Consider the following 12783-nt stretch of genomic DNA (forward strand, 5'->3'; position numbering starts at 1 on the left):
AATAAAATTACATCCAAATCAAAAATAGTTTTTTTTTCTGCATTTCGACTTTAAATTTTCAAAATCGATTTTTTTCAGTGGAGTCTATTAGGATTTTTTTTCAATATTCAAAAACTTTACTGTCACTTTGACCTCAAAAATATTTAATAGCGTTTAGACCGCTATGGAGACCTTAAATTTTCGACTAGTTAGATCAAAATCGGTCCAGTCATCTCTGAGATCTCGACTTTTTTGTTAAGAGTTTACTTTTTTACATTTGTTTGCGCATTTTACTCCTTAAATCCGGATCCGCAAGTCGGATCCGTACATACTTGAACAGCAGATATGGGACGTTCATTTCAATCTAATCGGTTAAGCGGTCTTGAGAAAATTGAGAAATTTGATGCAGGTGGAACTCAATAGTGGGAGTGGGTGCTACAACAGTTAATTATCATTTCTTGGTGTGAAAATTTATGCATCGTAACTGGATTTAGAACAAGTTTGTAATGTTTATTACATATTATTTACAGATTCATAGATTCTAAGTTGAGCATGCTTATGTTCAATTGATTAGGAATATTCAACTGTCAGTGAATTCCGGCTACTTTTATTCGAATTATGTTCATTGGTGATACATTGGTTGTAAAATGTCATAATAGTAATTGTTTTTAGAAGAATTTTGGATATCACGAGAATGATTGAAGTTGAACGTAATTTTTTCAATGATATGATATGTTGCAAGCGAGCATAAGTTTTCTTTTCACTCTCTTCTTAAATATATTTATGCATTTAAAATTTACATCGTCTATATAAAGAACTGTAATAACCGCTAAGCAAACGCCCAAGGCTTCAGAAAGTATATTCTTACAACGACGCTATCGTTAATCACTCTCAGATAAAAAGAAACGTAATCAAAACTAGGAGTCGACAGCAGTAAAGCTTTCAAACATGCAAGTTTTTTTTAGTCGATTGGTTTGTTTTCATAATATCTTTACTTCTCTATATCCATTACTTCTTAGAGTGAATTCGAATAGAATAAAAACATGGTCGATGTGGAGTACTGAAAGTAAAAAAAGAGAAACTTCTGCAATTATCGCCTTTCACGAAATTGAATCAATTAAAATCTTGGTTATTTTTTTGTTGTCACCTAATGTCGGCCCAGTCTGTAGAAAGATAACAGGTACTAAAAATTTCGCACTGGTCCTCAACCCATCCGCACGATTCAAATATTTTAAACTCATATGAATGAATAAGTATATCATGAAGATACTACATTGAAAATTTTCGGCTCATATTTCGTTTCACTGGTTTGTCATTCTTGAGTAAAACTTAGCTTGAAAAATTGATGAGATTACCATTGTGGAGTATGTGACACATTCATACTTTTCATAATTTTTGATCTAAGATGTGAATGTATGTGATCTTAGAATAACATATAATAAATGAGAAAACAACAATCCGCTTTTTAAATGTTCACTGATGTACGCAATGCTCTTATTTTTCAGGTTTGGTTCCAGAACCGACGGGCAAAATTTCGAAAACAAGAAAGAATCGCCCAGCAAAAGGTTTCCACTAATAACAATAATAATAGCAGTACCAGTAACAATAACAACAACAACAATGCAGATTCATCATCGGTGAAGAGTGAACAGAAATCAAGTGCCGGTAGTACGACCCCAAAAGACATCAAACCTGGATCTCCACTGTCGACGGTTTCCACCACACCAAACTCGAGTGCTTCCTCCCACCAGTCCAATGGAGACATTAAACCCATCAACGGTGAGTTTGACTGTATACTGTAGAAATTAACACATACCAAATGAAATCGTTACCGTTTAACTCTCGTTACGATTTTGCAATTAAATGGTCTATCTCCAAGTGAAAAGAAAAAACAGCATATTTCTCATGACCGTATCATACGGAAACTGTAGGCCTAGCCCTCAAGCCAGTCAGGTTCGCCGATAATACGCTCAAAAAGTACTAACAAGCTGCTTTGAAAAACATCCGCCAGAAAAAAAAAAACATCCCAACGTTACCGCTTTTCTGACAGCGTATAATACATTAAATTGTTTAATCAAGAAAATTGCCTGTTACACCGTTCATTTATACGAATTAGCGTCACATTATTTCGGTGAATGTCGCGTCTCGAACCGCCTTCGGCTGACGCGTTTTCTTGCTTACAACATTAGTGATTTCCATTGCCTAGGAGCTAACTAAAAGCACGTGCCTTATACATACGCAACAATCACTGATCTCGCAAAGCACAGGGGGAGGAGACCCATCTCTGTGGATTGTGTGTGTGGCTCCGCTAGATATTTTTCAGCTTAAAAGAAGGTTCGAAAAGGACTACAGAAACGAGTAAGAGTTCTATCATAAGCGAACTAGTGCACGCGTGTGCGTGTGGTAGTATGTACCGTTGCAAACTGTGAAAAATAGGAAAAATGAACAAGCTGAAAAAAGAACTGGAGCACAAAAACGTTTTCCTCTTGATTTGTTTGGCTCGTTGATGTCTTTCGGAGAACCCCACCTCATACCGCCAGAACAATCACAGGACGCGTCAGTAGGGCGAAAAACACTGGATAGAAAGAGAAGAAGGCATTCTTCGGGTGCTAGTTTGTAGATTCGGCTTGGTTGAAAGTTTTTTTTAATGAAAAATTTACGACCTGGCCATCATGCGATACCAAATGGGACTATTTTGTTTTCCTACATACTGTACTGTGGCACTCTCTATCATTTGTTAAAGAAAGTAACTGAAATAAGCAAACGAAAACTGTCCTTGGTAGAAATTAAGGCATAATGTTTTTGATGGTTAAGCCGAAAAATTAGTTGAAGTGGCATTTATTTCCTGACAAAACAATTGGTAAACTTCATTTTATAAGGCGGTCTTGATTCTGAGTCCTAAAACCACAACACATTCGTTGCAACATGAAGTTTTTGGACATTGGCAGCCACAATTGTCCAGAAAAAGATAAAATGCGTAACTGAATGTCGAAATCGGAATAGTGATCAGTAATGCATTACGGTTGAATATTAATGTATTATTTAGGTTATAAAACTATTTACAGAAAACAGGCAGATTGAAAAGGCCAGTCCAGGATTATGATGTTTCGATGCTTCGGGCCATTGTCCTCTTGAAAACCCCAATTTCTGTTACTTGGTCCTAACATCTTCTCGACCGACTTCACAAGGCTTCGTATGTAAATTTCAAGCATTCAAAGCAAAGCAAAGTCAAAGTTTTGGCATTACATTCCTTTTGTGGAATTTAGCCTTTCTGTTTCAACAGACTTCGCAGCCGATTCTTAGTGTACAGAATCATTGTATGGCTTGTATTATGGATCCTACTGCCACTAAGAATCCTTCCAGGTCGGGGCTAGAACATAAAACTGGCTTGTAAGATCAGCATCCTATGCATTGAACCGCCTACCCGGAACGAGCATCCACGTTGCACTCAAATTTGATGTGTAAAGCTTCAAGTGAACAATTCCCCCTCAATCATTTCCTTCTATCAGACGTTTGACAATACGCTGAATTGGTTTTGTTCTCCAAACAGACACGATTAACTAGAATTTATTTACAAAAAACTTGTTTCCTCCGAGAAAATCTTTTTCAACCAATCACGATCTTCCCAGCTCAGGCGTTTTTCCAAACCGCTGCAATAAGCAGAGATCTCGAGTATGTTTCTCGTAAACGTCGTCTGATCGTTTAGAGGCTGGGATGAATTCTTTTTCTGAAAACTTTTGTTCCACGTTACCTCAAAAGTGGATCAGTCCTAGACATCTGCTTTATCGTTTTTGTAATGATAATTTGAGATAAAATATCACTCAAATATCACCCAAACATTTTTGTGCACTTTTACGTTTCGTCTTTTATCAGTGCGACAGTTTATATTTATCAGTTTACGAGACTCGTAACCGAGACCGCTAAGCAGACGTAGTTTTAAGGCAATTAGCAAAATAGTTTTTGCTGTCACACCGAAGTACAATCCCTAAACTAACGTCTTCAACAAACAAACGACGGCTTGATGAGTTTGTGGTAATTTTGAGGGGTTAAAAATTACTCCCAAGTTTATGCCAAATGTACATAACCAAGCACCTCGGTGCAACAGCAAAAGGTGTTTTGCAAACAGAATCAACTCTATATCTGCTTATTTTGTTTCGTTTAATTACTGTTAAAGTTTAAGCTGAATTAAACTTATTCTGCATGATCTAAAAGGATAGGCTCATAATTTCGATTGTAGCCTTACTTTTGAGAAGGACATATTTAAAAATTCTTGAACAGTTTCAAAAACTTGTATCTCAAAATCATTTGGACTGATTGATACATTGTCTTAGGTAATGTTTCAGCACCTGTATGAATATTCGTTGTCTATTTATTTAATTTAGAAAATGAAACTCAAAATTAATTTTATCAGAAAAAGTACTTTTAATTTTATTTTTAGTTTTTGATATGTTGTAGTCGACAAATGATGAAGTTTATTGCTTTATAAGTCGAGATTGAGAGATAATGGGCGAAAACTTGTAGTATCTGTTTTGAAAATAGTTGGATTTTATGAAAGTGAACTTTTGGATGGAAAATGTTAAAGGTTCACGTAAAAAAAGTTTAAATGCGGTCCTGAGCAGAGAGGCAGTGTGGGCACGTGCCCCTGGGCCCACGGTCTTAAGGGGCCCTTAACGGGACCCACCGAGAAAAAAAAAGGTCATTCAGTTTGTTAGGGGCATACAAAAAAATCTTGCCCCGAGCCTTTTAAAATATGGTATTTTTATTGTGTAAACTTTTTCTTTTGAGTCCCAATAGTTACCAAAAAAATTCCAACGGGCTAACCGTTTTGCCTTTCTCATATAGGAAAGTTATGTAATCACTGTGAAGACCGACTTTTGAACCGAGGCTCGGAGGGCCGAGTGTCATATACCATTCGACTCAGTTAGTCGAGTACGCAAAATATGGCTAAACCGATTCTCACAAACTTGGATTTTAATAAAAAGTACAATTGTCTTATACAAAATTCTTGAATTTTATTTTGATCCGACTTCTGGTTCCGGAGTTACATGGTGATTAGTGAATAAATACTTATTTCAAATTACTTCCTCATATTTCTCAGAGATGGCTTGACCGATTTCAACAAACTTAGATTCAAATGAAAGCTTTCATGGTTCCATATAAAACTTCCAAATTTCATCCAGATCCGACTACCGGTTCCGGAAGTGTGTTAAAAATTGGACACCTTGAAGCGGCGAAACAAAAAAAGTAAATTCTTAACTTGTCAATTCTAACTATTCCAATCGATAGACATTGTCAATAAACAACCAAACAACTCGATTCCGGCTATGTTGGTTCTCGTTTTCTGATTCCGGAAGCACCAGAAATAAGAAGTAAAGTAATTTTCAAACATGCCACGAAACTTGTCCAAACGGTAGTCATCGTTAGTAGACGCCCAAAGATTAGTTTGGTTTTCCTTGTTCTTGAGTTTTTGATGAACGACCGAAGATTGTAGCCAAAAAAAAACTATAAAATGGATCCCAGTCGATTATACCGGTTCCCAGATTCCGGTTTCGGAAGTACCTGTTTTCGTTCCCTCAGAGATAGCATAACCGACCTGAGTAGTGTTTTACTCTGTATGTTATACTAGTTTATGGACAAACCTTTTTGTTTGCTAAGAATCAAAGAAAATTATTTTTAGAAATACCACACATTTATATTTGAGAATATGTTAGATGTGAGAAAGGTGTCATTATACCACTAGGTGGATTAAATCAGGTTTTGAAGTATATTTTTATGAACATGAAAGTAAGGTAAAATGATGCCGCTAGTTGTTCTTTTTGGTCATGAAGAATTTTTTTTTTTCGTTTGCAAAATTTAAGCTAAACCAAAAAATACAAAAATTAAATTCGTTGAAGATAACACATCACTAACTAATAAAACACATTTTTTTGTCAGATATTATTCATCAATGGAATCTCCCTCAAGAGCTATACAATCATTCCAACACTTCCCGAACTTCTTAATGTAAAACAAGAGTAACTAAAACATCTATTATTAATAACGAATCGTATGAACAACAAAGATGAAAGGCCAAAGGGTCAAAACACTTGTACTGTAAAATGTTGATGTAATACACAAAAATAAGATTAATAAACAGATATTTATGCAAAAATTCCCGAACTTCTTAATGCCGTGCTTGTAGAAGGGCTTTTTTGACTCAAAATAGTCTACACATTCAGCAATTGCTTCTTCATTTGAGTTGAATTTCTTACCGGCGGGCATATCTGTTTAGATCAGCTAATAGTTGGTAGTTACTGGAGACCAGATCTGAACTATACGATGGTTAGGGGAGCAATGCGAAGTGTAATTCGTTCAATTTAACTATCGTTGGCATTGAAATGTAGATCGGTGGATTGTATTGGATAAACAGTGATTTTTCTTTAACATATATGGTCGTTTTTCCTTGATGGAGCTGATGGTTCCATGTCACATATCGACTGAAAAATTTTGTCACTGAAGTGATGTGTTATTCTTTGGTACATACTTTTAATCACTGGCTGTTCGTGAGAGGAAACTATATTTAAATGACAAAACGATGCTAAGGTTTTTAGACTGCTATTGGTTTTACAAGTAAGTTTAAAGGTATTTCTATCCAAAATCATGTTTTTATTGTAAAAAATTTCACTACTGTTCATCGCTTTCTATAATTTTGTGAAAAGCTGCGAATCGACGTCATTTATTAGTTTTTTGTATGAAGTAAACCGTTGTCTAGCAAGGCCATTTGTTGTAAGAAGGGATAAAAATACAAAGGATCTATTTTCGTGCCATACTCCATTTTCTTTTCAGAAATCACTCCATTTAAATACGATTCGTTACATTTTAAAAATGATCAATGCACATATAAAAGGTGATTTTTTTGAGGTTAGGATTTTCATGCATTAGTATTTGCTCAGATTTTTTGAGGTTATGATTTTCATGCATTATTATTTGCTCAGTATGCTCTGACATTTCATCATGAATAGACTTACTAACGAGCAACGCTTGCAAATCATTGAATTTTATTACCAAAATCAGTGTTCGGTTCGAAATGTGTTTCGCGCTTTACGCCCGATTTATGGTCTACATAATTCTGGTTGAATGGCTACGTAAATAAGCAAAATTGCCGCATTTGGAGTGAAGAGCAACCAGAAGCCGTTCAAGAACTGCCCATGCATCCCGAAAAATGCACTGTTTGGTGTGGTTTGTACGCTGGTGGAATCATTGGACCGTATTTTTTCAAAGATGCTGTTGGACGCAACGTTACAGTGAATGGCGATCGGTATCGTTCGATGCTAACAAACTTTTTGTTGCCAAAAATGGAAGAACTGAACTTGGTTGACATGTGGTTTCAACAAGATGGCGCTACATGCCACACAGCTCGCGATTCTATGGCCATTTTGAGGGAAAACTTCGGAGAACAATTCATCTCAAGAAATGGACCGGTAAGTTGGCCACCAAGATCATGCGATTTGACGCCTTTAGACTATTTTTTGTGGGGCTACGTCAAGTCTAAAGTCTACAGAAATAAGCCAGTAACTATTCCAGCTTTGGAAGACAACATTTCCGAAGAAATTCGGGCTATTCCGGCCGAAATGCTCGAAAAAGTTGCCCAAAATTGGACTTTCCGAATGGACCACCTAAGACGCAGCCGCGGTCAACATTTAAATGAAATTATCTTCAAAAAGTAAATGTCATGTACCAATCTAACGTTTAAAATGAAGAACCGATGAGATTTTGCAAATTTTATGCGTTTTATTGTTTAAAAAAGTTCTCAAGCTCTTAAAAAATCACCCTGTATAATGTATTCATGGTGATGTGTGATGTGATGTGTAGTGAAGCCACCATCAATTCAAGGACTTGCCAGTAGATGCAGGTACACTTACAGTAGCCCCGATATGACTCATTCATTCACCTTCTTACTATAGCTGTTACCGAAAAGCGAACAAAAAGGGTTGGGCGGATATGTAAGTAGAGTCACTTACTCGTATTCCGCGGGAATAAAAGGTGCTCTTCCGACCATAATATCCAGTGCATGGATGAAGCATATCGCTATACATGCTTGAACCCGCCTGATGGTTTGTTTGAGAAGGGCGCGTCAGACTCATTTCAAACCTTCAGAAGGAAACAAGTTTCCTTCAAGTGACTTGGGCTGGCTATCCACAATACACAAACAACAATAAATATAATAATGAAAATAATAATAAAAAACAATATAATATAGTACAATGAATTATATAATAAATAATAGAATGAACAAAATGATATGTTGCGATATGCTATGATATTATATTACTTTAATTTATATGTCATTTCTCATCCTCTCATTCTGCCATCAACGCATTCCATCGACCTATTGTCACCATATGATATAATGCAATGCAGTATAATACCATACAACATAGTATATAATAACATAAAATAGTGTAAGACGATAATATATGAAATAATATGCTATGATACAATATAATAGTTAATGTCGCAGTGTAAGTTACGTTCTTCTAATAATAATAATAATAATAATAATAATGATAATAAAAATAATAATAATACATGATGTAATAAACAACAGAATGATATGTTGTAATATACTATGATAAACACTGCACTTTAGGATGGGCTTCAACCTACAAGCCATTTCGCACCCTCTCATTCTGCTACTAACGCAGAAGGCGATAGCACCCAGTCGACGCCGTTAAATTGACCAAATGTCATCATAGACGCTCGGGGAGGCATGAGATAGGGACTTGTGAGGACTTAGTTATCTCACCATTTGACGACCCACATATATAATGTATTCATGGTCTTTACAAATATAATTATAGACTTGACTGGAATAAATGACAATTTTTTTTTCACCCAGTACATTTCTTGAGTAAGCTCAACTCAACTAGTGGGTGAGCCATCTTTGAGCTGTATGGCGATCGTGTACTGCCGTAAAACAAAATGACTTAGTCGTGCCTTGGCTTAAATGCGTTTAATGTCGACGGTAGAGGTTCCTCGTGTATCAGAAAGTTTTGCTAATTTTAAAAGATAATTGTTATTCTGTCTAAACTTCAACCCTTTCCACTCACTACACCCTCGAAGTATCCACCTTTCGTTTTTCCGAATTACCCTTTTCTCGCAGGAAGTACAAAACCCCTTTTCTTCAAACGTTGACCTTAATGGGGCGTTTAATAGAGTATAGGAGCAATCTACTAGTGGAGGTTGTCCAGTCATGTTTGATGCACGAAAAAACATCATGTGTTCCCAAAAGGTACATGAGAAAATATCTCATTGCCATAATCGCGGTCCAAACGGAATATGTTGATCCGCGAGGTGGCATTATCAGTTCAACATGATCTACTAATGCACTTGAAGATGAAACGTAAACGTGCAGCAGAAGATGAAACGTAAACATATTTTAGATTCTATTTCTTTGTGCAAAACGACATATTTCAAACATAATAAATTACGGTATCAATCGTACAAAAAGACTCCTCGTTTTTATTTCGATTTCAATAAACCACAACAACATTAAGTAGCCCACAACTCAATAAATTATGAATTATGACACGAAGAATCGCTACATGTGAGCAACTTTCCAGCTACCGTCATATTCGTTCCCAAATATCATCTGTATCTGTCGCATCATTTTTCCTGCGCCACTAATATCCATGTCATTTTTTTCATCTTTCCCCTTTGTTCTTTTATTGTAGGCAAACTCTCGGATTCGGATCTAAATGTGGGTGGTGGTTTGCTGGGTAGTCATGGAAGCGGAAGTCTGACGGTCATCAATAGCAGCAACAACAATAACAACAATAGTGGCAGCACAAACAAGTGGAGCACGTCCTGCAACTCACTACTGCAAAATCACCACCAAAAGGCAGCCGCCAACCATCTGAGCATGAACCACAACTTGCAGAACCACCACCATCATGCGGTTGCCGCTCTGTCGTCGCCCTTTTCGTCACTATTGGGAGCAGGTGGTGGGGCAGCTGGGTACCTGTTGGATCCCCTCGGGGGGCTGAATAAAACTACCGCCGCGAATCATTTGTTTTAATTTTTTTATTCCACTTGGTTGTACTTGAAGCGATGTTGATAAATTTAAATCTATTCGATTTTTATTGAGCTTACAAGTAAAGAAAACAGGATTAGGCTTTCGCGAAATTACCCATTATAGCCAATTTGACATGGCACAACCGTAGATCTAATGAAAATTCCAATCAATATTTTTTGTGTTTCAATTCATACTCCGTTTTCTTTTCAGAAATCACTCCTTTTAAATACGATTCGTTACATTTTAAAAATGATCAATGCACATATATAATGTATTCATGGTCTTTACAAATATAATTATAGACTTGACTGGAATAAATGACAATTTTTTGAGTCGAAATAAAAAACAGAATAATTTGGAAATAGGTGCCGTTAATTAACAGTAACAATTAACAAGTAATTAACAGTTTTTTCACCCAATATATTTATTGAGTAAGCTCAACTCAACTACAAACTGCAAATTGAATACTGTCCAGGATGCCAACTAATTAAAATCCCTCCAGGTACGCTGGGAGTACGTCGTTTCCGATATACGAAAATGCTCCAATTAATAGTCGAAAGTTTGTCAAACACACGTGTCAAAATAAGATTCTGATGTCCGTCAACAGCTAACGAGTATCACATGTGAGTCATCTAGAGCAACGGCTTTCACTACCCCACTACTAATTAGTTCACATCAACGAGAGTGAGTGTCCCTTTACATCCTATCTTCGCCTCAGTTCTTGCAGTGCAGATGAATCACGACTGAGTGGCAGATCCGAACATTGGATGTATGTCCAACAGAAGCGAAAAGATTGCATGATCTATTCGAAACATTTCAGTATACGGATCGAAGGATTATGTTGTCCCAATATCATACAATCCTATGAACAATGAAATGAAAGATAAGTATATAGTGATCATAAGAAAATTAAAACCATAATAAACAAGACAAGATTTTCAATCAAACTAGTCAAAATCGTAGGAAAAGAGAAGCCTAAGAATTAATACCTAATATATTACCATAACCAAACTACGTGAAACTAGCAAACACGAATGAATTGAAATGTAATCCGCATTGTTTGTAAACTGTAAATAGACTTCATGCAAGAATAGTCTAGGGCATGTACATAAACTGAATAAACAAAAAATTGAATAAAAATTTCATAATATGGCTAAATGGTGTACCTGTTTGGTTTTTGTGTAACGTTATGAGACACGAGGCACTAACTAGTACTTTCCTCGTATGCTGGTGAAATAATATGTATCCATTTTAGGTCGAATATTATCGAGACACTCGGGAAATTAATAAACACGTATTAGCTGTTTTTGCAAAGTTGCTTCATTCAATCTCCTCTCTGGTCAAAAAGCTTTCCGATGATTGGTTTCCAAGAAATGATGACACTCATCAACAAATCGAACGAGTTTGAACAGTTGTTTTCAGAGTCACCATATTGAAAAAATATAAAGAAAATAAAAAATTATGAAGTTTAGTATATGTACTTTAATTTGTAAAAAGTACAATTTTGAAATATTGTTTAAACAATAAGTGGAATTCAGAAAAAAATGTTTGTTGGGAAACCAGGCCGCAATACCCTTGTCTTGAAGACCTTTCTTTTTTCTAATTGGGCGAAATTTCCTTTTCCAATTGGGCAAAGTGCTAGTTTGGTGGAATGCCTTTTTTGGCACCTATCATCGGTGGTTTCGTACCACTTCATTAACTTTTTCGTTTTTTTTACTAAACTAAACTAACTAGAGATTGTGAGAAAAGAAAGAATATGAAAATTATAGAGCCATAGTACTCAAGGAAGAGCAAGGATGTGAAGATAAAGTGCACATTCTTCGTCGAGCTACAGCGCGAGTCAGTCGATGTGTCTTGTGCGCCCAGGTTCTAATTAGTTAGTTTACCTATGTTCGAGGTTTTATTTTTCCAAGTGCAGTTAGGAAGTTGTTCAAGTGCAGTGATAACCCATTTCGGTGTAGAAGCGGCAATCGTTGAAAAAATCATCGATTGTCCGTACAACAAGTTTTCGATTACAAGGAAACCACGATATCCGCCATTCTTCAGCGAGTTGTCTTCCATTGCTTGAAATCCACTCCCCGCGCAGCTCCCTTGCGTTGGGATCAGATCACTTCAACAGGGAAGATTGTGATCATCGTAGCAGCAGAGATCTTTGTCCGACACCCATACCAGCGTAACAACAATTATCTGAGCGTCTGACGTCTTACTGTCGAACGTTCTATTACCACTACGTGAGCAGACGACGACAATACACCGCTTTGATACAGACACAGCTAAGTATATTAGATTCAAGGTAGTTGTATCCTATCCCTTGTCTCACTTACAGTAGATACTAGAGCGTGTAGAAGGGTATATCCGTAATTTATCTAGTGCCTCCGATGGTCCTAAACCACATCAATGGGTGTTAGTGAACCGACAGAGGGTACATCGTATCCCATAACAGAAAAAACCTTATTAACAAACGATCCGAACATGGATATTAGTGACCCAATAGACACCGATCCTTTGAATCCAGATCATAAGAATAATGCTGCTCCACCTAAAATCAGCTCTACCCTTCCGACCCCCCGTCTCAAGTCCTACCCCGAAGATTATACCGGTCCCTATATTGTTTTTTTCCGTCCGAAAATCAAAAGACTGAATACGAATCAGATCAGCAAAGATTTAACTAAGCTTTTTACTTCTGTAATCAGTATTGATATGGTCGGTACCTGCAAACTTCGAGTAACTATCGGTGATCGCAAACAGGC

General features: G+C 36.6%; 1 protein-coding gene across 1 annotated transcript in view; it reads left to right on the forward strand.

Moving 5' to 3' along the window:
* LOC131437962 (paired mesoderm homeobox protein 2A-like) overlaps positions 1–11191 on the forward strand; it is a 72424-nt gene extending 61233 nt beyond the window's left edge. Inside the window, exons 3-4 of the mRNA XM_058607670.1 lie at positions 1485–1758; positions 9693–11191. Of these exons, the coding sequence (XP_058463653.1) occupies positions 1485–1758; positions 9693–10036 (618 nt within the window). The 3' untranslated portion in view covers positions 10037–11191. The remainder of the gene's footprint in view (positions 1–1484; positions 1759–9692) is intronic.
* The last annotated feature ends 1592 nt before the right edge of the window (positions 11192–12783 follow it).

The sequence above is a fragment of the Malaya genurostris genome, chromosome 3 (genome assembly GCF_030247185.1).
Source record: "Malaya genurostris strain Urasoe2022 chromosome 3, Malgen_1.1, whole genome shotgun sequence".
NCBI classification, from domain to species: domain Eukaryota; kingdom Metazoa; phylum Arthropoda; class Insecta; order Diptera; family Culicidae; genus Malaya; species Malaya genurostris.